Source organism: Accipiter gentilis, chromosome 20 (genome assembly GCF_929443795.1).
Source record: "Accipiter gentilis chromosome 20, bAccGen1.1, whole genome shotgun sequence".
In the NCBI taxonomy this organism is placed as follows: Eukaryota; Metazoa; Chordata; class Aves; order Accipitriformes; family Accipitridae; genus Astur; species Astur gentilis.
Genome location: NC_064899.1, coordinates 731741 through 756833, shown reverse-complemented (window position 1 = coordinate 756833; position 25093 = coordinate 731741). Strand labels below are relative to the sequence as shown.

The following is a 25093-nucleotide window of genomic DNA, read 5'->3' as shown; positions in this document are numbered from 1 at the left end:
TGGGTTCAGCGAGAATAAAGGTACTAAACGTTTAAGCAGGTTTAGACATTTACTCTAAACATGCTTTTTAAATTACTACTGCTCAAATCCTTGTGTTCTTTGCATCCTTTCTACCAAACTGTTCAGTGCTTGTTCTGCTAGTACTACTTTTTTTTTTTTTCAGCATTGAATACAGAACCAAAGATGATTTTTGTTGTGACACTCTTGAACAGATCAATCCCTCAGACACCACGCATATTGTGAAAGTCAGCAAAAGAGATGTCTGAAATCAGCTAAGCCTAGATTTTGTCTTTTTAAATGCCAAGTCGCAGAACTTGCCTTCCACTTGAGGTCTACTGAAACTGCTAAGCATTTCTGGAAGTCAGAGCATTTCTCTACTTGCCCATTTATGGGTAAGCCCATCCCTTTTGGAAAATCTGTGTTGAAGCCCTGTTTCAGCTGTTGGGCAGATAAAATGACACCTCACAATTCTGTAGCAACACTGTAAGGATTAACGAGTTAGTGACCACTGATATGCTGAGGAGCAAGCTTGCTTAAATGTTAAGTTTGTGAATAGTTATGTAGAAGCACTGCCTAAAACTGCAGAGAGACAGCTTTTGACCCAATCGGTCTCACTTCCAGTGTTGCCACCTAAAATGTTCAGCTCTTGCTGAGCCTGCTCTTCATGAGATTTTTATGTGACTGTAAGGAGAAGATATGCATTTGAATAAGCATGAGGAAAAGTACAGCTGCTATTTCATCCTATTTTTAATCCAAATCATTAACTAAAATGGAGAGGAAAAAGCAAAAGCACCATATTGCTTTTGATGCAAGTTGGGTGGGGTGGGTTTTTTCCACATAAATGCTGCTGGCAATGACAGATACAAGAGATTTAGCATGGATCCAGGCTTGGAGAAGGTTTTTCCAATAAGCAGGTGATGCCATTTTTCCTGTAGAATTCTGCCTGCACATGATTAATCCTTGCATGATCTCTGATCGGCTCCTCTATGGGCTTATTTATGCGTCTCCCATACTCTGAAGATGACAAAACAGCGACAGGTCTTGCCCTTTCCTGTGAAAATATAAAAGTCTCCTCAAAAGAAAGTCACAGAGCAAGTACTTGGCAGTTATCTATTGCTAAATGTGCTGTGGCCAGAGGCAAAATAACAGACAAAACTGTACAGCATCTGCTGTACGGATATATATTTATTTAGCAGTGATCTGCACTCTTACTGTTCCATCCCTGACCTAGTTTTTTATGTATATTAATAAACCATGAATGTATAACTAGACAAGATGATAAGATATGGAGCTGTGCCATGAGTTACCGCAGACTGATAATTTTTTTTTTTTTTTTTTTTTTTTTTTTTTACACACTTACACACACACACACAGAGGCAATTACCATGTGATTACTGGCAAAATAAATGCTATGTTACTGGAGAGTGGCACAGATTTTACTTTCATTCTTATTTTTCTTGTGCACTGACTTACATGATTCCTTTGACAGGACAGATTCCATGTGTGTCCCCTGTTACAGGAACACCTACCCTGCTTGCACAGTTCAGTGAAAGCACTGCATGGAAAAAATTAAAGCCTAAAAAAACCCTGAGCAACCACTAGTCCATGCAAGCTTTCCCTGAAGGACATAAAGCATATACTACTGTAGTTTTTGCACGATGAAAGGTTTTACAAAAAATGCTTGTAGCCGTAAGATTACAGAAATAACTGCTCCGCAATGATAGGAAGTGGACTTGGTGAAAAATAACCTGACCAAGAAAAGATTATTTTAAGCTTGTTCTTAGTAAACTGCACTTTAAGTGACTGTGCAATCACTATCTGCAGCCTGCAGTTCCTTCCTGTGCTGCAGCAACAGGGAGCTCTGGATTCAGAAGGGAAAGACAGGATTCTTTCTTTGTTTTTATTTCCCTAGCCAAAGGTCTCAGATTGATCAGGCTGCTTGTATCTTTGCTCACTGGCTAACACAGTTAAGCCTTGGTCCCCAATGTGCTTACCTAGTCTCACGATATAAAGATCTAAAAGAAGAATCAAAATGTGGATGCCACGCTTCAGTTCAAGTGCAAACAAACGAGTTCTTTGCTACAACAGACACAAATCTGAGCCATATCAGCACTTACGATAGAGCCCACGACACACGTGAGCCCCTGCATGTCCTGCGAGGATGCAGGTGGGAGCAGAGATCTGAGGGGTCTCACAGCAGGGCAGTCAGCTGAGAGACATTTCCAGACTCATGGACACAACTAGACCCGAGATTCTTGGGAAGATGCCGTAAACCCCTTTTTCAAAAAAACCAAACCAAAACTGACAGAAAAGCCCATTCCAAAACAACCATTCATCCCCCAACTCTCCCACGACCCTTCCTGCCTACCTTGTTCCACCCCATTAAATGCTATTCAGTACACCAACTTTTAACCCCACCAGAACACAAATCAAGTCAAGAAGAGTGGCAGGCAAAAAAATAAGACCACTTCTGCCCCCCATACCAGTTGTGGAAATACGTTGCAAAAGGAGAAATGACAGAGTCTTTGTACCATCAAGAAAGACTTTGCTAGCGATACAGGGTTTACAGTGCTAATGTCAGGTAGCAGTATGTAATTCCAATAGTTCGTGTTCCCTTTAAATAAGTAAGATTGTTTTCAGCACCCTTGGTAGCACAGCACTGACTGTGCTCAGTGGCATTTCATCTTTGCAGGTTTGTCATTCAGCAGATTTCACATTTTCCAACAGTTGGCCGGGAAGCGTCCTGCTACACGCCTTCGCAGCGTGTAATTCTAGCACTGTTAACACTTGAAATTAGCAATGGCAGCCTCGTGCAAACACTCCGCTGCAGTCACTGTGCTACGTGTAGCTACACTGAGTATCTGTGACTGTACTCTCGGATTCCTGGGGTGCACCCAGGCTCTCTGCAGGAAACAAAGGGCTTACTTGCAGCGGTTCGGGTTTTACCACTTCAAGGAAATCAATGTACTGTGGTGGATTCAGCCCATCTGCTTTCAGTGTCGCACTAGAAAGATGTCAATTATGGCCTTTTTATTTATTATGTTTTATAAGATAGCTGCTATTATTATATCAAGTCTGTGGGGGGCCACTGAGGTAATTAAAGAGCAGGACTTGAGTATGTGACCTGCACTTCGCTCTGGGTAAGCCCAGTGTTGGGTGTCATCACGTGCAGGAGGATCATGTTGTAATGTTTACCCGCTGCGGGTTTGGGGTGTCTCCATGCTAATTAAAGGGGTGGATTAAGGGACACCTGTTCAGGCAGGGTCCCTCACATGCACTGCCCAGCAGGGCTGGCATGACTTCTGGCCCATACACATTTGCTTTAGGAAGCAAACTGGTAAGAAAGCGAGTTTTTTGATACAAGAGCTCAGTAAGAAAGCTTAACTCTGCACTGATAAACTGTTTCTACACAACAGTTTATCTGGAGGTTGGGCTTGGTATTGGGGGAGGGGGGGCATGGCTTTGTTTTGTTTAACTAAAAAGGCTAATTTTTAATTGGAGTAGTCATCTACATGGCTTTTGGCCTCACAGAGATGTGCAGCTGAGTTACTAGGTATGAGCAGGTAAGGGCAATGGGCACTCCTGGAATTCCTTTGGGAGCACCTAATACTCCCTGCACTGTCTGACAGAGTTGAAGGACATTATGGCTATGCACTGGCGCTGAAGTGTCTGGCACATATCGCTGCTAGCGAGACAAATCACAAACAGTGGCCTTTGTCACAAAATATCAATAGTTTCATTACACAGCAATTACAGTAATTTTAACTTTTGTCCCGCTCTTCCTTCTTCCATCTCTGTCACACGCAATCACCAATACAGGCAGCCATCCCTAGCCTACCCATCTCTCTACATCCCATGAACCCGCTGAGGACATTAACATAATAAAGAGGTTGCACTTCATTTGGTTTTTGACAGCCTCTGCCTCTGTGTGTGTATACAAATATATACACACTTGTGTATGTATTATTCAGATGCTGCATGGAAAAATACATGTGTACATACCTATACATATTATAGTATTTCTGTTTTGAAGGCAGCTGTTTAAAAACATGGCTGCACGCTTCCTTAGCTATCAGGCTGCACACCAAACCCAGATGCTGCTGGCCTCGAGTGCTTTGCCAGCCTTTTCCAGGCATGTCTGTGGTCTTCTGATTGAGCCCTCCTTTGCACTAGCTCCCTATGAATTTCCTTCTGCAGGGCGATCGGGTGTAAGTTTGCGTAACAAACTCACCAGCTTGAGAGACTTGGGCTCCCTCGGCAAATGCTGGTGTCGGGAGGGTGGATGTCAGAGGGCCGTGGTTGAGTTGGGGCCCCCGAATCCAGCCCTCTCAGGCAGAGGACTTTTCAAGCATCACAGAAATAGCTGCGGGACTGCAACTCTCGAGGGCACAGACGGTTCCGAAGTCACCCTCAGTGACCCCGAAGCTTTGCCGCAGAGGGTCGGCCTTGCTCTGTGTGTGTGTATCTCTCCCCCCACACTTTAACTTGGATACGGCTCATCACCTGGAAATCTACAGGGTGCCAAAGAGCACGATCGAACTCGGGTCCCTTCACTGGCTAATGCTTTCTCCCGAACCTCTGGGCTGAGGACAACAAAGTCCTCCTTCCCAATTCCTTTGCTACCACATAGGCTGCATTGTAAGGGGTAAAACAATGCCTACAGTCCCCAGCCATGTCAAAAAGTACAAAATACCTTTAAGAAAGATAATTATTAATTTATCAAAGGGTTACCTCCTCATTAACATTAAGACCACGACTCTTTGCATGTTCTCTGTCACATCGGTGGAGATTTTTGTTGTAACCCTCTGGTCTTTTAAAAATGGCATCATAAGTGGAAACATCTCCTGTCTTGAGAAAAGCAGAAAGAATGGCTAATTCACAGTATTGCTTAACTTCACAGGTTACAGAATATAAGTAGTCAAATCAATACTTAAACAGTGCACATACAGCATTAGACGATGACAACTGTAACATGACTGAGCTACCACAAGCAAGTTTGAGTCACTCCCTTGGAATAGTCTGCAATAAAAATACCTAATGACATGTGGTATCTTTGTTTAAGTCTGTTCAGCTCTGAAATTTCCCCCGTGGCAACTTACCCCATTTTTTCCCCTGTAATCTGTTGTAACTTTTGGAAATTTAACTGCTTTATTTGTTTTAATTTTCTGAACTTTATATTCTCCTTCCTAAGTTCATATACTTATCAAATGACCTGCCACTGTAACATGAAGGGAAAGCAGGCAGTTTCAAAATTCATTTGGAATGAAAAAGACAAAGGTATCCTGCAGTGGAATCGCCATTTAATTTCTGATTAAAGCAGAACTGAGAAGAGTTCAGAAGCATGCCACACTGGTAATCCTGTGATCCGGTTGTATGCATGTATCTGTCACATATGAAAATACAGCACACCCTAATCCAGAACATTACTGTATTTATGATACCTGTTGACACGGTTGCATCCCAATAAGCAACATTAAAGACATGCATTTGTTACCAGTTGTGAAATCCAATCAAGAAGTTCTCACCAATGGAATAAAAGGAATTTCAAACCAAAAAAGTTTGCAAGGAAAGAAAAGCAAAATCTCCTGTTGAAATAGGCTGTCTGTTGTTAATGAACTTCATTAAAAGGTCCGTGTTCTGGTAAACATGTCAATCAATCACTGGTTTTGTGCATGGCTGACTACAAATCTGAGAAATTGTGCATTTTGTTGGGCTTTTTTTTACCTCTAATTTTACAGTGTGCCCAATTTAGCCTTTGAAAAACTCTCGTATTTGAGTCTTACAATTTACAATGCTCTCCTCGAGAAACAGTCAAGTCAGGGCAGGTCAAGAAGGCTGTAATGGCTCCATTAAAAGGAAACCATAGTTAAGCGTGCTAGTGAGGCACCGCTGTAATCACACCCTTCCAAATGAAGCCTATCTTCATTACTTGGTTCTGCCAAGAGGAAAGGTTGTTTGATATTTAACCTATCCATCCCTTCATTTCTCAGAAGCCATCAAGCCTCAGTGACTTTCAGGCACGTTCAAGAGCATCCTGCATCTGATTTGTCACCTCCATTAGTATTATTATTTCTGTGCTCCCTTGCTTGTCTCCCCCCACCTCCCCCCCCACTACCAGTTTCATTTAGAATTTTAGTGCACATCTAGTTTGTGCTCACCACCAGGAATGTTATTTTGCTCCTTTGTTTTTATTCACATGGCATTATTCAACCATTATTTGTTACCTGTGTCAGAGCAGATAATTCATTTTTTCTGGAACTCTGAGATAGGTAGCCAGCCTGTGACGTTAAAGAAGATCTCTTTAAGATCTTCTGCCAGGCCTGCAGAGGCAACACTTCTGTCCTACTGACAACTTTCTGCTGTTACTTCCCTTTGTTGTAAAATGCTGACTTAGTTGGCCTAGGTGGTGGTGGTGAGGAGCTGTTTCTTAAACACATCAGAGCAAGGGAATCCCGCAGAGTGGACAATAAATTTACACTCACAGTGGGCATCCTCTGTGTATCACTACTAAAGCTAAGCATTTTGCAAACATTCATTAATATTCCAGACACACACAGCATAGGTGATAGCTTTCTCCATGTCACAGAAGAGGAAACACGACGCGAACTGGCCACAGTAACTTATGTAAAGCAATTGAGGGAGCAACTGTCAGCCAAAGGATTAAAAGGCAGGAATTTCTGTCTTCTGGCCACGTGCTGGGCACATCCTCCTCTGTTTCTCTCCACTTCAGTCCCTGACACAGAGTTGGGTTTAGGCATTTAAGCTGCCAAAAGGAATGAAATTCCTTTTCCTGTATAAATAAAAATTTTCAACTGATCTAATTCCTTAATTGTGCAGAAGAATTGGTTGAATCTGCTTCCTCCCCTGCGGCCGAGGCCTGTGCTGTGAAGAAACCCATTAAACAGCTGTTACCACTTTTTGCTTCCATGCCACTGGAGCAGCATTTTCCACAAACCAGGTCATCAGGGGTGTGAAAGTAGACTTTATACTGCAAGCGAAAGCTCTACCATATGGTTGCTAATTCCATGCAGCTTGGGTAGGCTGCGAGCTGCCGCAGCCCCGAGTGCCCCCGCCAGCCCCCAACCTGCCCTTGCTCCCCTCGCGGTCTCCAAGCACGGCACCAACCCTGCCCGCTCGCCTTCGGCGCAGAGCACCTTCCCCACCCTAACACCGAAATCGCCACGGAGGAGTCTGAGGCGACAGATCTACCGGCCTTTTAGCAGGGCCGCCCAGCCGAGACAGGGAATGGGCTGTTCCTCGACCGCCACCCCAGCTGCAAACCCTCCCAGCTCGCCCCTCGCCACTGCCCAGCACCTTCAGCTGCCTGTCGCGCGGGCAGGGAGGGCATTCCCCGGATGTGTTTGTGGTTATAAATAACACATGTTGCCGTAACATTGCTATATTTCATTGATATAATAAGACAGAACTTTCAGAACTTTCTAATGTTAATTTTTCGGAGGAAAAAGCTGTTACATTCAATGTCTCACAGGACTTTTTTCCCCCAGAGAGAGAGGTTTGCCACCCAGGAAGTATAGCCCAGCTGAAGCCTCAGATGGATTTGATTTCTGATTTTAAATACGAGGAGAGAGAGAATGAGGAAAAAGGGCGAGATAAAACAGCAGAGAGTAAGGAGCGAGGCTCCCTGCCAGCCTACTTGAGCTACTAAGTGTCAGCGTAACGCCTTCAGAAGCATTTGGTCATCAAGGCACATTTTGATGTGGCTGTTTTGAGTAGCTCTATTGATTTTCTCTACTAAAGCTGAGCCCCCAGAAAACCTGTGCAACGTGCACTGAAAACTTCTTCCCTTGACTGAAAATGGAGCAGTTTCTTATTAGAGGGTCCCAGGGAGCGTGCGTGGTCAGCAGACCCACAGCTGCCGCCGTGGCCCGTGACACCTTTCCTTCTGCTCCCCCCAAAGAAGTCGCCTCACGTTTCGGTGACGCCACACACGGCCTCTCGGCCCTTAATCCTCAGTGAACCACCATCCCTCACACCTGCCCGGCGCCATCATCCCTGTTGTCCATCCACAAGCAGCAAACACCCCTCACGCTTCACCGAGGCCTGCATGGGCGAAACCCACCGTTTAGGCGTTTGGTAGCCCGTAACACCTGGCCCTTCTGCTGGAGGAGTAACGGGACTTTTTTTATTATTAATTTTGAGGCACCCGCCTGACCGGGTCCCCCACACCACAGCCCTGACGACCCCGCCCCCGGGAAGGCTCGTCCCGCCGGGCCCGGCGAGGCCCCCGGCCCTCCCTCACCTCGGCCTCCCGCTGGAAGTAGCGGAGCTCCGGCGGCTCTGCCCGCCCGGCCGGGACACTGCTGAAGGCGGAGAGGGCGGAGAGGGGAGGCCGCCGCCGCCTTCTTCCCGCCGCCTCAGGCTCGCCGGGCCCCGCGGCGGGGGAGGCCATGCTGCCGTTCCCCAGCAACGCTCCGCCGCCGGCCAAGGGAGGGCCCGGGCGGCGGGGCCCGGGTCGGGTCCCGCCCGGCAGCGGCCCGAGAGGAACCGGCCGCCCCGGGGGAAGCTCCGGGAGCCTCGGCAGAGCGGCGCTAAACCCGGGAGCGGAACGGGGAGTCCGCAGCAGCGGGGCTCGGGGCCCCCTCAGCCGGCAGCCTGCCCCGACCCGGCGTCCCCGGGCGGCGGGGCAGGAGGAGAGCGCGCAGCCCGGCCCGAAGGGAGCACTAATCCCGAAATCCCCCCTTCTTCAGTGGCGAAGGTGAATAAAAGCAGAGCGCAGGGCGCAGCTCCCACCGGGACGAGGGCCCCGAGGAGCTCGGGGGTCTCCTTGGCCTGCTCGGGCACAGGTTTTCGTGTTTTGGGCAGCACCAGGTGGACATCGCTCTGTCCTGGGCACACACGCTCACAGAGGGTGAGCATCTCCCGGGCATAAACCTCGAGCAACAGACTGACCCGAAAGCTGCTCTGCCCTAGCAGTGCACGGCTCCTAAATTCAGTGTTCACCCCACGGTTACCCCGCTGTAATACTTACACGGATCCGTACCCACGAGGCTCCTCACTGGGCTGCCTGGGGAGCTGCAACTCCCTTGCTTTACCTTTGTCTTTCTTTTCTGCAACCACAGTTGCAGAAACGATGTGCTGTAGGTATGGCATTACCATTATTACCACTCCTAGTATCATTTGGCAAGCACTTCCACGCCAGCGCTCTTCCAGGCATCTTGAATTTTACCAAACATCAAAGAGTTACTTCAAGAACTCCACCATTCAGAGTACCAGAAGTCTTCACAACTGATTGCTTTGGGTATCTTGGACCCAACAGGTAATTCAGGCCTACTGATAAAAAAGTCCCACCCCAACTATATAGCTGCTGCTCCACCATCAAAACAGATGCAGGCACCACATAACAGAACCTTTTCTGTGTAGCTGCAGTGTGGAGGCATTTATACTCTACAGGCTTGGGTGGGTGTTCTTCTAATCATTTGTGACAATTTCCACCTACTTATCTAATAACGGCCCTCTACCAATTAGGATCCTCTCCTTTCTGTAGCATGGGCCAAATTAGCGCAGCATAAGAGAGCAGTGGAATTGAAAAATCCAACAGCTGCCTTACATCAGCTTCCTAGGTAGAGGCATGTTTGCCACTGCACAAGCGCTTTTTTTGTAGTTGAGTCCGAGCACCAAGCGATAGCAAGCCCATTTATAAAAAGGAGCTCAGCTGAAGCTGCAGCTATAAATAGAGCTGCAAGAAGCCATTTGCCAGAAATACAAACTAAGCTAGGCAAGAGCTCTGAAAGGTTTCACTCCAGTTTTCTTTCTACTGTTCACATGTAGCTCATTTTGATTAACCTTTAAGATGACATTAAATTGAATTACACTATCTGGATGCAATACAGGTTGTTAAAAATAAATATTGCTGGAAGCTTGTTACAGATTGGTCATAACCCCCCATTTGAAATAATTAAACCGGATGCTTTTCAGCTCATCTTTCCTTCCCAATGACGGTATAAATCCCTTTAGCATTATTTGCATCTTGCAAAGGCTTTTTCTTCCTCGTCACCTTTTGCAGACTCCCCAGAAGCAGGATATGAATGCCCAGGGGTTTTTGTTCCACTTACAACCAATATGCTATGGTTAAGCGTATGTTCCTGTTAGAGTGGCATGGGAGGTCAGCCTGTTAGTAGTAACTTAAGTATGAACATGTAAATAATGGTGAGAGGGTGATGGAGCAATTTTAATCTATATGGTCAAAACTATGCATTCAAATACAGCTGAGCTCAGAGGCCAAAGTGTTAATTGTTGCTTTGAATTCAGTGGCGTAAGGAGGAGAGGTTGTTGCCTGCCTTTTCAGGGAGGAGCCATATCCCTCTCAGGTTCCACTGCTGAGGTTCCTGAATTTCGAATATGTCGATGTGTACTCTTCTAGCCATAAAGGTGTCTCAAAGGCAGGGTCACTGTTCTGAAATGTCAAACCGGCTTATGGAATAACTTTGCAAGAAAATTCCGGAAGGGGATTTGTGAGACAAATGGTGATGGGGGTGGGGGACGGGACAGGGACAAGAGAGACGACGACAACGGGGGATGGAGATGGGGCGGACACACGAGGACAGATGACATGTAACTGGACAGGTTGTTGGTACACAGAAAAACCACCGCAGCCATTTTCTTACAACAAGCTGGTGTACCTCTTTCAAACTCGCGTCACGTAGAGCTGAGATGGCCAGCCAGCTGTCAAATTAGGGCTTAGCGGTTCATCTCCTGTCCTCGCTCTTTGACCTCAACGTGTTATCCAGTTGCCGCCTGCTCCTGACCCTCAGCTGAACCACGAAGGAGAGCCGGTCTTTGCCACAGATGTTCCATCCGATGGCCCTTGAAAAAGAGTCTGAAACAAAAATGGCTCCAAGACTCTACCACAGCTTTGGTCCAAGCCAGCCGTTTCACCCAAGTGCTTGCTTCTTCTAGATCCCAATTAGTGGCAGACTGCCCATCGCAAACATGAAGGGTCTTCAGAAGTTTTCTGGAGACAGAGACAACCGTACGTCACCTGCAGAAGTCAGCACACCTTTTGCAACCTTCAGGGTTTTTTTGTTGAGGAGTTACTCAGGAAATTTTTTAACTTTTCTTGAATATATCTGTTGTTTCAAGCAATTCTCTACACAATAACTATGACTGAGCCTTGGTCTGCAGATTGCAAAGATTTCCTGGTTGGCTTGTGACTAGAATTTCAACTGCTTGACTGGAGAATTAGGCTTTTCAAATAATTATAATTATTTTTATTTTAATAATTTTAAAGCAATTATAAAATGGTAACTGGTTGACTGATACAATTTGCAATTATTGTTTGTAGGCTGACGGGTATCTGCTGAATGGATACTCCAATTCAGATGAGTATTCTGTTCAATATCCCTCTTAGTAAGTAGAGTAATACACAATTTTATGCATGAGGTGACATTACTTTCATTACAATTGTTGTTTGTAACACCGTTTTGGAATGCAAACATGACAATTTCTAGTCCAGCAGTGTCAATCTTTCAAAATACTTGATGCACATTTTTTTCTGTCAAAACTGAGATTTTTCACGAAGAGCATCTCAATGGCTACAAATTTATTTGAAAAATACTCCATCAAAAAATTTCAAATAAGTCTCAGCAGAATCTTTGTGTTGAACAGTGTCATCCTACAACATAAAGGGGCTCATATCTTCATAGTTGCAAACAGGATTAAAATGTCCTTATCTTGCATTTTGACATATTAAAAACTACACTGACCTGAGTAATTCCTGCCCCTACATTTGAAAATGTTAAAAATTAGTATGTAGCAACCTTTAGGGTGAACGAGGTACAGTTGATTTATACACCTCTTTCGACAAATCCACACAAATTTGAAATACTTCAAGAACAAAAATACTCGCTTAATTACGTGTTTTATTTAAGGCTCATTTTATTTATACCTCATTCTACATTTGCTTCCTCCCCAGAGTCACTCCACTATTTTGGACAAGAAAGGAAGAATAAAACTAAAAAGCCCTACTCTTGAAATTATTTGGGGTCCACCTGTAAAAAGTGTTGAAGGGTAGTATCTAGGTCAGGTGAAGGAGAATCTGCTATCTGAAAAATTAAAATATCTTCATACAGAAGTACAACCAAAAGGAAAACTATGTATCAAAGGACAAGGTAATCATTGCTTTCAACAGTAATCTGCTGCTGTATAAAGCACCCTGACAACATAGCTCATTACTTGTCCCGATACAAGGTTCTGAAAACAAAACAGGACAGACTTCCAACACCTCTGCCCTCAGATGTGCACAGCGGCCACTTTAGCAACCGGCAGATTGAACCACCCGTGTCTCAGTGGAAGAAGGGAAGGTCTGTAGATATTTTACAAAATAGAGGAATCATAAAGGAATATAAAAAGAATGAAAAATGCTTTTCACACAGCACAAATAGATGTTGGTATGGATGCTAATGTTATCCTTTAGAAAGAGCAACTAAATTGCATTAATTTACAGGTAATCCCAACTACTTTTGCAGTTAACAAAAATATCTGCAAGTCTAATCTTTCTTCCCGTCCTTTGGTAGCCCTCCATAAAGTGGAGCAAAGCATTGACTTTGAAAGGAAATCCAGCAGGCTCCCTGCGGTGTTCCCATTTGGATTTCATTTTCCCAGACCACAGTGAATCCCTCTTATATTGATCTTCTGGCTGCTGCCTCACGGTGTGAAATACATTTGCATTGTACTTTTGGAGGTCACGCTCTTTGTGGTCTGCTAGCAACCTACGAACGAGGGCACCAACACGGAAGTTGTAGAACTTGATGAGCCTTACTCTGATGTAGAATATAGGGAATGTCAAATACTGATTTGTACGATTATCATAAAGCTTTTCAGGTTACACACTGATACATGAGCAGTGTTATATCTAGTTATTGAGGCAGATGAAATTGCTGCAGGAGAGGAAGAAAGAGGGTACAAGAACCCTGGGTCAATCTAGACAGGGGAAAAATGAAACAGTATAAACAGTGGATGTAAGACGCATTAGAAGACAAAAAGTATTTATTGGATACAAATAGCTTCTTGGCACTAGAAAGATAATAATACTACTCAGCAACTGAAGGCTAGAGAGAGGACAGTATGCACCTTTCTTTGTCCGGGCGGCTATTACCATCATTTGCCCGCTTTCTTGTTCTTTAGCAGGATTTGACTGCCAGAATCCAAATGCAACTACAAAATGAGAGAACACCACCAGTGAAACATGAGTGCTCTGAACAAGGGCATTTGCAACACGCTCATGGAGGGCACATACATATCTTTCTTTATATTTCACTGGACCAGTCAGCTTACGGCCATGCCAATGTTCTAACGTTTCACGGCTTACAGAAATATCATATTGTTTAACTTTTATAAAAATCAGAGAAACAAGGCTATCGAGTTAGGTACAAGGTTTGCTACTGATGTGCAAGAATATAAATGAAAAGCAAAATCCTGAATGTACAGGTTATACCTGAAAGCTGCACATAGACACGACAGTACAATATAATCAACTTTACATAAAGGGTTTTCATCCACAGTAAGAAATGATTGCTTTGACCTGCGATAATACCAGAATGATTTTAAGGGACCAAAGTATATTGAAAGTCTAAGAGAATAATAATTTTTGTAATTGTTCCTAAGACAAATTTATAGTGAATGGAGAGGAGGGATTTAGGAGCAGTCTTTAGCATAGCTAAGTGATAGCTTGTTTTAGGCAACGACAGGGACATTGTTTCTGCTGCCACGTGAGCTGTTTGCAAAGTCTTTCATTCCACTGGAAAATATTTGTCTTAACTTATTAATTACAAGGAAGAAATCATAAAAACAACAAAATATTTTTAATGAGATTTTATTAGACTGAGCACCTATCTTGAGAGTTACTTATCAAAAGTCTCCAGCTCTGGGTGAGACATGAAGTGTGTTACGTTGGACATAACTGAAATAACTTGCATTTTGCTTTTAGACTAACGTAAAGGGATAAAAATTCAGATGGTCTGTTTTACTGCAAATGTAGGCACTTTGAAATCTACTGCCATTCCAATTTGCTAGTGGGCAGACTGCTGTGAGTAAACTGCGGTGAGACTCTAGCCTGATGCCATTTATTTGTGACCCACAATTTTGAGAACTCCTTCTGAAAGGACACCAGTGCAACACAACTGTAAATATATGTTTCATGAATGAGAAATCTGAATACTTTTTACATTTCGCTAACATGCCAGAGCTAGTAGTGCATAAGTTGACCTCTATATTCATATGGTATCAGTCAGAAAAAAATCTTGTAATTATATGCTATTTTGTGAATAGGATGATTTTATTAATTTTGGTCTCGTTAGGATGTTTTGACTAAAAGAATATGTTAATTTCAAGTATCGATTATAGCAAAGCAAAAATTAATCTTTACTATCTATGCTTCAAAGGAGCACAGACAGTAAAGTTGCCTGCTTTTTCAGTCTTCCACCTGGCTCATTTGTGAAACTCTGCAAGTGTGATACTTAATTCAGCAGGATTTAAATTAATCTTGAATATCCACAAAATAGCATTTTTTGTATCTTCTGCTCATACTCATGTCCTGATAAATTAGCTTGTTTTAAATATCCCATGAAATCCGGCATTGTAAAGGTTAAGTGAAAGGCATGCAAAGGCAGAAGAGGTTGTCAAAATGCAAAACAGACAAAACTTTTCTGCTCTTGTACAGCTTCTCCTAGTCACTGTTTAAGCATTGCAGGCCAGTTGCAAAGTAGCAACACTGCTACTGCCTCCAGTATCCTCCACTTTGCTTGTGTTTATGGATTTGAGGTAAGTTTCCTATATCACCTAGGGAGGAAATGACTGCAAAGTGCCGAGGATGGTACCCAGGACTGAAGACAATAGAGGTGACTGAATTTCTGAAAGGCAACAGCAAGTCTAGCAGATATTATTGACCAAGGCGGGTGAGATAGCTGGCCACAGCCTGCCTCAACATCGAACTGCTGAATAAAAAGCAGCAGCGGCAGCAGCAGGGGACGGGCAGGTTTAGAGCGACAGAAGCCATGGAAGGAAGCAAAACTTAAGAGACAGCAACAGTAAGACAAAGTACATATAAACTTTTAATGAATTAACCTTACAAAAGACAATAGCTTCAAAACATTTGACACGTTTGTACAAAACTATTCCAGCATTGTTAGTTCTCTCTTCAGAAAGAATGCCAGCAAGCCACCCAACGTGTCCCTGGCTATGAGATGCAACTGGTGATCACATCCAAATCATGTGTGGACAGAGTAAACTTATTTACAAATACTGTGTACTTTAATACCAGATTAGTGGATGCTATTGGGGAGCGACTGTATTTTCCAGAAAACACCATGCATCAGAAAATAGTATGCACCCCTAGCTTTATTGCCTTTTTTCCCCACATTTGTCACTAACAACTCTTTTTAGTCCTTTCAGGATGAGTTATCTCCTTTTAATTCCTGTTCCATCTTTTCTTGTCTTTGAATAACAGTGCAAGTAGCAGTACAATCTTCCAGTCCTATAGCGTACATCGCAACTGTCCTCAAACATAGGAATATCAAGGTGCAAAATGATGGCTCATGGGACTATTCTGCAGCCATATTAAAATAAGTGCCACATACCAGAAAATAGCACGCATGTGAAGGGCCAAAATGTAGTTAAAAAGTGCGTGATACTTTCCTGAAAATATGGTATTAATGACACATACAAGCATCTTCAAGATGCCACATTCCCTTGTGAAAGGGATCTTGTCATTTCAGTATGTACAAAGTATGTCTTCAGCTCTCCTTTTCCTTTTACATTTATTATTCCTCTGCAAGTGCTCATGTACCCCAGTGTCTGCAGGACGTTGTTCGTCTCCTCTGTAACCTGCAACAATACAGCAATACAACCAGCATTGGTAACAGAGCAAAGGAGAATCTTCTTCCAGAGTGTGAAGAGAACGTATGTTCTCAGCAATTAGAAGGGTTTTGCTGTAACGCTTACAAGGCCTTTAAGGGTCTCAAGTGAGGTTTGAGCACCTGAGCTTTCAAACGGTCTGTTGCTGGATGGCCATTCTAATCGCTTACATTAAGTATCGAATTTGGTATAACCATTTCTGTACCTAGGATTGCAAATAGAGGGCTCTTAGGTACACAAGTGGCACTAGGGACAACACTCATCCTCGTACAGCATTTTTCACATCTTCAGGAGCTGTTTTTCACTGAGGTAGACCCAAGCTTCTCCATCTTTTTGAAAATACTAAAGCTGTATGAATGAAGTGAGAGTAAGACATTAGCATCATCTGTCAGAGCTGCTGTTGCCAGTTTCTCACATAACTGGCAGTGAACCAAACTTCAGGCAGTTCTGCCGTTTTAGGTGAAAGCCCGCTAGGACAGAGGTTGTTCAAAAGCATCAGTTGTCTCTGTCTGTGTTTCTTTGTGCAGCAAGCAACTGTTAGTAGATGTCATTGCTTTGACATCCCTTCTGTTTTCAGTTTTGATCAACAGTTGGTAACTTTACTTTTCCATTATTTATTTCTGAATAGTCTCAATCATTGATTTGGAGTGCTCTCAATCACATGCTAGGATCCAAAAATGCTAGGCAGCATACTAGGCAGACACTTAAAATGTGATCCCTGACTATGGGATCACTGGGAAGTTAGTAAATTGAAGGTCATGTCTATACAGGTCTATCTATAATCTATGCAAATAATAATCTATAAAGATTATTAATTGGCATGGTTCATTAAAAGGGAAGTTTCATGATTGCTTTATGGATATAACTTGATGTACAGCAGTTATGGTCATTTCCTTTATTTAGAAATAATTAAGATCAGGAATGCCCTTAAGAGATAAGGTCACTAGTATTTTATGAAATCCACAGAGTAGAAATGCGATCTACCTCAAATCCTCTCTTAATCTAGGGATGCATTTCCAGGCAACCCATGACTTCCTCCACTGTACTCCTCTGTAAGGTCAAGACAAAGTTTTGATTCTCCTCCCATTTTCCCTATAATTTGCTTTTAATTCTTTACTTTCCTGCCCAAGGTCTAATTCTTTTGAAACGTACAGATGCAGCTGGTAGGTAATTTTTTTCTGTAGGCATCCTTAACTCCAAAACACAGACCTGTTTAGTAGTACAAATATATGATGGTTTTTAAGCACCAAACTCAAAGGATGTAGATAAATACTAGCACAACACCAAGACTTACCTGTATTTTATCTAAGACACCAGTGCTGTCCATCCTGCTGGCCACATTTACTGTATTGCCCCAGATATCATATTGTGGTTTTTGAGCTCCAATTACTCCAGCTATTACAGGTCCATGGTTGATACCTGGAAAACATCAGAACTTAACATTAAGAATGAAGATTCACCAAACAAGGACACACAGTGCATCTGGTAACATATCAAGTCGATGAACATGGTACTTGGCCTGTGCTGAATAGCGAGTACAGCAACAAAGTCTGCTCACAACTGTTCTATCAGCCATTGACAGCAGGAGGATGTTAGTTATAAAAATGCAAAAAGTTAGTTAATCTAATTTTAGTTTTATAGCTCCCTCCCATCCTGAGTAAATTTGATATTTCCAACCATTAGTATCCTAATAACCTGCTACCACCTTTAGTAGATGGCATGAGGAACACACCGTGGGAGACCAGAAGCTTCTGGGAAAACAGACATACAAGAATTTCTTTTCATTTCTGCCTGCAGTGAAAAAGGCTTCTCCTCTCTGCAATAGCTACTGGCCAAATCAAATGACTTTTACAGTATTCTTTGCTTCTTAAATGTAAAATAAACTGCTGTGAATGAGTTGGAAGGATGTCAAGCCTTGTTCCGCAGGTCCTAAATAACTGCAATATTAATATATGTATTCAAATAATTTGATTAAGCATGGAGTAAGAGTAACAAATTGCTAGCTCTGAAATGCACACTGTAAGAGTGAAGAACAACATAGTATAGTCCCTCATTAGACTCTGGGCATTTTATGTCTTGCAGTCAGTTTGTATTCTGTGTTATATTTGTAAAGGGAATGAGCTGTACTCTGCTAGTAGGGAAGGAAACCGGGAGGCAAAATCAAAAGCACTGTCATGAACCAGCATCAAATATACTATAATTGTAACTATACATACGAATGAGCAGGAAAGCCAAGTTAGACCTAGCGAGAAATAAACCCTGGACAAGTGAGTAGTTTGGATTTCTAAAATTATCTCCATGTCAGTGGATCATAAATTACTTCTGTCAATTCCTTGACAGAAACCATCACTAGGGATATATGTATGCAGCAAAATGAAAGTGTGATTGTAGCATGGGGAGGCATCTCAGAGCTGGCTCATCTAATATGGATCATATGTAACATGGCAGCATGGGCTAGCAACCACACTGTAAGCCCACTTGGAAACCCTGCAAAAAGTGACTGTAGCAGTCAAATTCAGAAAATTGGGGAAATATGCAAACCCTAAAGGATACCAGATAGGACCTGACAAATATTTGTCTAAGTGCTTGGGATTAAATGCACAAAGGGACTTGGGCCTTGCAACACCCTGCATTCACAACCAAGCCATGCATGTGCCTTTCTGCCTCATGATATCCCAAGGTGTAGAAAGCACTAGGGACCTAAAAGTGGAATCCACAAAAGCCATCTGCTGAGTAGCCCAAGCTGGCTAGTAGGGAACACTGAAGAGATGTGTGTGGCCAATGTTCTGCCATGGTCCAGACGTTAGGGCAGTGCGGTGGGACTTTTCTACAGGATACAATGGGCAGGAGGCGGGTTTTATTTTTTTAACCTCCTTCTTGAACCACCACTGCTGATGGTTCGAGTAATACCTCAGGGGCTAGAGAGCCAGCTTCAGATCCCTCCTCCTTCGAGGAGACTTCTACCCATATCTCTTAGGAATGTGTTTTGGCCACCCAGGCATTCTGGGATGTGCTGCTCTATGTCATTCCTGCTAGCGTTGGCCTCCTTTGCATGACATACATGAATGTTTGTTGGGGCAAGGCTGGAAGAAGTAATACTGTTGGTCCACATGAATGCTCTAACAGAGGGTGATACGATCTGTCTTTTTCTCTCGTATCCAAAGCGACATTTAATTATTCCATAAAAAGGCAACTACTGTTCGGCAAATACTGTTCAGCAGGACAGACAGAGAATATCTCATTCCAAAGTATCCTACAGCCTGGGCTCATAGCATTCTCCTGGGAACAGGGATCCCTCCCCATGCTTGAGCAGCCTCAGCCAAAAGCAAGAACCAAACTAAGTTCACCTACAACACAGCCAAATGTTCCAACCATGAAGCTGCATGGCAAACAACATGTCAGCCTCTATTCTCTTCTGAAAAAAAAGCAGTACCTGTGCAACACCTGCTGCAAAAGTGTATCTGAGCTTGTCTAATACATCAAGCACCTTAGCTAACAGAAAGGGAGGAGCACCCAAAATATAATCGAGGCGCTCCCCTCCCTCGCCTGACAATGTCAAGAGTAGGCTGGGTACCTCCTGACGTACAGCTAGCATTTCAGGCACTCACAGAAAGTGGAGGTCGAAAGCTGAGACCTCCAGCGAGTTGCAGCAGTTCTGGGGTTAGATGCTGGCCGAGGAAGGCTTTTACAAATGGCAGTTTGGGTTTAAATCCTTACAGCGGGGATTATGTCAGAGGTAGAAGTTCAAATGCTTCTGTGGCTCTAATTGCTATGGGTATCAGGTGCTTTCATGGTCAGGTGGAAATGGAGAAGTGAAGATCTCAGTGGGGCCTATATTGGGTTAAGGTGGCAAAAGTGCCAGTTTGGGGCCTGTGTCCCTTTGTAGATTTAATCATTCCTCATTTCATCAAGCAAAGGAGTCTGACTTCTCTGGAACCTATAGCAAACACTTTAAAAATCACAAGCACCTATCTTTTTTTCCCCTAGAAAGTTTGCTTCATGATCCCAGCTTTAAAGGAGTCAGTATTGCTTTAATCAGTTTGCAGATTTAGCCCCAACACTCAGCAGCTCTTTATCTGTACTGACACAGCTGAGAGAAGTATGTTTGCAAGTATGTGGCATGTCATCTATGGCAAGAAGAGAACTTTTATTCTGTACGGAAATATGGTATCTCTACACATTTCCTTTAAACCCATCAAGTTCTGTAACACGTTGAGAAGGAAGCATACTTCAGATTTGCTTTGTCATGTTTTAACCCTAGCAAGGAATACAAAACGTACTGGCAAAGGCGTGCTCTAAGGAACAGGTACTTCAGGGCAGAAGATGGCAAGTTTTGCCAGTGGGTGGCACTGTAAAATCAGCGGGAGAGGAGCAGCCGCCAGGCAGAGCAAGCAGCACATCAAGAAAAAGACAAGACAGGAGAATAACTGTTGGAAATCAAATACTTCTGACATGTTTACGGGATTTATGGGTTTCCAATATTTATTTACTGCTTTCACTTCACACTTTACAAGTTACATATTGCATTGTAAAACTGCTGTGTACTGCTATCGGGAAATAAACATTTTGGAACATATGGTTCTTGACCAGCTCTGAATTCATTTATTTCATCATCCTTTCCATGGATTACTGCAGCTGCCTATTTCTTTTTTAAAATACCATGATGCACAAGTAGAAGCAATTAGAAGCTGAAATATATTATAACATAATATAATATTACCCTTTCAAATGTAAACAACTAGTCATCTTTGCTCTTATTTGTCAATAACCACAGAATAATAAAGAAGGAAATACCCTCCTTTGTCTAACACTGGGAAGGAAAGGGTACCCTTGCATATGCTTGCTTGAGCTTACTACATCTAAAGTATTTCAAACTCCAGCCTCACTGGCCCCTTAGAGCTTGTGTCCTCCAAAACCATTTATATGGTTTTGTAAAGCCCTTTCTAGAATCTTCTTGTGTCTCTTGGTATTGATGTAGGGTAAAAAATTTATGCGGTTAACAACCTCTAGAATAATTATTATTGAGTTATCATAAAACCATTCAGAGCTATGGGAACATATTTTTTCAACCACTCTTTACTTAGGAATGCTGCCCTTTTCTGAGTCCTGCCTTGAAACACTCCTTGTGGCAACAGTAGCTATGGTTAACAGGCAACACCATCTAGGCTGCCTTTAAACAGGGTAAATATGGTGCCATTTACTTTCATGGCCCTTTTGGTCAGTTCTACTAACACTTTAATCAGCTGGTACGTCACACTGAATTCTCCCCCTCCTCCATGATATTCTCATAAAAATCCCGTGATACATACCTACTCGTAACTTGAAGTCATTGAATGAATGCTTGTTTATGACATCCAGTTTTGCCACCAAGGCAAATGCAAACTCCACCATGGTTCCTATGTGCATATACTGTCGTTCCGGTTCCTGAATTTAAACAGCCAGAGTAAAATCATTTTCCTTAGCCTTAGTTGCTGTGAGAATACAACCAAAATATGCTGGGCACTTGAAAGCACTTAAACCCTTAGGGATGTCCTAATGCCAGCAGGCAGCAGAAGAGAAGTAATGTAGAAGATGGTGCCCTGTCCAGCATCAGTTAGCTCAAACAATGGACAATAGACCAAGATGCATTTTACTTACACAGTCAGGCAGTCTAGAGATAATAGATGCAAAACATGCCTAATCTCATGTTTTGATTGTCAAATAACTGATTAGCTGCTATCTAACCCCACAGGCACTCAATGTCTATGTGTGCCTAGGATTTGCTCATTAATTTTCTCTTAAGTGTCTGCTTCTATTTTATGCCCTTTAATAATAAGTAATGCTCTTGGACAGCCCCACAGATACTCAGCTCCCCCTCACTGTTGCACAGCTCAACACCCTAGTTAATAATTAAGATCCAGTGAAATCCACAATTTTTAAGAGTTCCTCCACTGATCTCATCTGGTAGATAAGCAAGCACCTCTGTGAACATCTAATAGACCTGAAAATGAATAAAATACAAGAGGTAGAGATGAAGAAGGCAACCCATCCTCTGTCACCTAATTTACTAGCTCAGAGCTTTATACCACTTAAAAAGGCTATAGACTTAATGCCTCCTCATACATCAACAGTGTAGCCTGATTTCTAAGTACTGGTTTGAGTCCCCTCAGGCTGAGCAGAGAATTGATTTTCAGGCTCCTAGAGCCCAGGGTAGGAACCTGATAAGAGAATGGTTTCATAAGAGATGGACTCACTGATCTCTCTGAGGAATGACTGAATCTTCCTCATTTCTTGAAATAAAGTGACAGAAGGGATGGACAGATGACAACTTCAGGAGATGATTCACAGAGTAGGCATCAGCCTAGGTGGGACAGTAGAGGTGCTTGCCAGAGCAGCTGTTTAGATGAAAGAAGCCTGTTTCCTTTGGAGTTCACTCCTAGCTAAGACAGATGGTCTCCTGTTCAGTTGATGTATTCAGACCCCCTCCTTAGGCACTTAGTCTTCCTCGGGTGCTTGTTTTCAGCTGGGGGCGGTTCCCAGCAGTATGCCCAGCAGTCAGTCACTGTCACACTAGGTACTGCAGGATCTGTGCATCTTGGGTCATCTGGACTGAAGGCTGCTGAGTTCTGGTGGATTTCTTTTGAAAATGTGTACCACATCACCAAAGGAACACTAAAAGTTGGATCTCTTGATCCACAGTTTGTGGAAAAAACTCAAACCATCAATTTCTTCCTATGCAGACACTAGTTTTAGTTGTGATTGAGAGCTCCTCTATGTCTTCTCATCTCCAGTCTACAGTTCTGCATTTCCTTCATCACCTTCACCTCCCTGTATTAAATGTCAGAGCTAATTTAAAATCATTCTTTTTGTCCTCAGGATCCTTAGGGTCTACAGTTCAGGTGTTAATTGCTTCTGTCTAGAAGGAACATGAGTTTGGCAAGAGCACGTTAATCCTTGGCAGAGAATGTGTTGATCTGTAATTGCTCCCTCTCTGTTGCTAACCTGTAGTACTCTAAAGATCATGGCAAAAACAAGGTTTTTGCTTAGAAGTTACGAATTGCTTCTCTGAACCTCATTTCTACTGACTGCAGTTCCCAGTCCTACCCTATTAAGTAAACCAGAAACAAAGGAACACATTTTCAGTGCTGAGTCTGAGGGTTCTGTAAGCGTGTGGTTAGTACAACTACTCAGACCTCCCAGCTTACAATGGAAAATACTCCTTCTTGCAGACTTTTGTGCACTCTATAAATCCAGTTCTGCTGCAGCACGTAGGAATAAAATGCTGTATTGTATTTAGAGTAGAAGGCCTGTTTTAGACTTAGCAAATACAGAGGTGGCATTTTCAAACCGCTATGTGAAGAACAGTAATTCACAGAGATGACTAAACAAAAGTATACACTTATCCAGTACAATACGATCGATGTCAGTAAGAAAAATCTAGGACACAACATTATACATAACCTGCAGCTTAATGAACAGAATTTTACCCTTCATTTGAGCATGTTTTTATTAAGCAAGAATCTTTTCCTGTACCTGACACTGTTCTTGGTTGGGTGTAGCACTCAATCCTGTTGCTGCCATGTAAGTGCTTCCAATGGTCTTTATCTTTTCAACTCCACTGAACTTTGGCTTTGACAATAGCTGTAAAACAAGGATGGTTATTCATTATTCAGATCAGCAGCCTTGTTACTCTAGCAGCATTGTTACTTTAACAGCATTGTTACTCTAACAGTATTCAGATCATCAGTTCTTAGAACAGTCTCTTAATAGACCCCAAATGGCTTCACAAATATATACAGGATGAAGGACTTAAGGATGGAAAAAACAATGGTTACAGCCTCCAAGGAAAGGCAATTTCTGTCTGCTAAAATACCTTTTTATTATAAAGGGACTAAATTTTCAGTAATGAGAATAAATTACACCTTATTGTACATACAGATCATAAAAGTCAGTAGACTTTGCACTCATTTGATACTGGAACTGAGTCACCATGCGAGCCAACAGTTAAGCTTTAAGCAACTTTCTGAAAGTAAGCATCTATTCCATGCCAATGGGATGGTCCAAGCCAATGGGACTAAAAGCCAAGGATTTTAGTTCATATCCCAGGTTGTTCTGGCCATTCCAGTGTTCTCCAAATGGGTTTTCTGCTAAAATACCCTCTATAGCTGCAGATCTGCAAATCCAGACTGTGCTCTCTGAGTCATGACATGATCTTAATGCCTTTTTCTGGTATCTTCATCACTAATAACTTTCTTTAAGACAAATACTGTTCTCAGTGAGACCTTTACAGCTGCCTTTTCACAATCCATCTGTAGTCATACTCTGTACCTCCTTGAAACTTCAGAGAATGGAATATTAAAACTTATACAATCCTTTGAGTCGCTCATGTATCAAGTGATCAACGCTCTGTATAATGAGACCAACACAGATCAGGTAAAACACAAACCTGTATCATTTTAGGGGACATAGATTTATGTACCTGACTTTAGGCACTAGTACTTAGAAACTGTAGTTAATATATGACATGTAATAGAACTGCCTCATGAACTGCAGCTAAAGGGCAAAAACTTTTCCATCAGATAATACACATGGGGTTCTCATTATAGCAAATCAAAAGCAACTGAGTATGATGTCATTCAATACCTGATTTATCCCACATAAATCTCTTTTTCCTTTAATACTCCCTGTAAGTAATTTCCATGTGACTAGGCACACAAAAGTTCTTTTCTGTCAGCTCTTCCACTCTCCCTTTCAAGTATGTTTGCTTACTGTTGCATACCCTGAGTTACTAAGACTGAAACCATATGTCAATTGTTGTTAGAAGTACATACATCATCAAAGTCAGCAATGATCTCATTTAGCAGCCTGAGACATTCCAAGCCTTCCTTATTTACATCAGATTCTGTGTAAAATTCCTTGAAATCCGGAACAGAGGCAAACATGACACAGACGCAGTCATATGACTGATGATACAGATCCTGTCCAAAATAAAGCAGAATAGAGAAAAAAACTCTGTCATACCCAGCTCTAAATACAAGTTTCCTCATTAATATGCAGTGTCCTGGTTCTGAAAAGGGAGGCATTGCAGTGGCTGGAATGCCTTAAGATGGTAGTTGGGTAATTTTGTACTTAGTTGCATTTATTAATTTCAAGCGGTATATAAACCTGTTTGTTAAAGAGACTCAACATATACAGCTGAAAATAATTTAGTGATTTAAAGTTACCTTTTTTCCTCCTGAACATT

General features: G+C 42.6%; 2 protein-coding genes across 3 annotated transcripts in view; both read right to left on the bottom strand.

Annotated features, from left to right (window-relative positions):
* Positions 1-7: 7 nt before the first annotated feature.
* Positions 8-8411, bottom strand: CFAP90 (cilia and flagella associated protein 90). The gene is made up of 3 exons (XM_049823857.1): positions 8261-8411; positions 4732-4848; positions 8-1051 (listed from the first exon to the last, which is right to left on the bottom strand). The coding sequence occupies exons 1-3, from the start codon at positions 8408-8410 to the stop codon at positions 872-874; spliced, it is 447 nt and encodes a 148-aa protein (XP_049679814.1). The 5' UTR covers position 8411; the 3' UTR covers positions 8-871.
* Positions 8412-13072: 4661 nt separating this feature from the next.
* Positions 13073-25093, bottom strand: part of ADCY2 (adenylate cyclase 2) — a 196798-nt gene continuing 184777 nt past the window's right edge. For both annotated transcript variants that reach the window (XM_049824068.1, XM_049824069.1), the window contains 5 exons: positions 24681-24827; positions 23383-23490; positions 21180-21294; positions 17165-17289; positions 13073-15840 (listed from right to left, as the gene is read on the bottom strand). In XM_049824068.1, the coding sequence (XP_049680025.1) occupies positions 15688-15840; positions 17165-17289; positions 21180-21294; positions 23383-23490; positions 24681-24827 (648 nt within the window). In that variant the 3' untranslated portion in view covers positions 13073-15687. The remainder of the gene's footprint in view (positions 15841-17164; positions 17290-21179; positions 21295-23382; positions 23491-24680; positions 24828-25093) is intronic.

What these genes read in the sequence shown, in the direction of transcription:
- CFAP90 (XM_049823857.1), bottom strand. Translation starts at nt 8,410, where the DNA reads ATGGCCTCCCCCGCCGCGGGGCCCGGCGAGCCTGAGGCGGCGGGAAGA. An exon ending in ACTTCCAGCGGGAGGCCGAG is followed by an intron (nt 4,849 to 8,260) that starts GTGAGGGAGGGC and finishes GCTTTTCTCAAG; the next exon opens with ACAGGAGATGTTTCCACTTA. An exon ending in GTCTTAATGTTAATGAGGAG is followed by an intron (nt 1,052 to 4,731) that starts GTAACCCTTTGA and finishes ATATTTTCACAG; the next exon opens with GAAAGGGCAAGACCTGTCGC.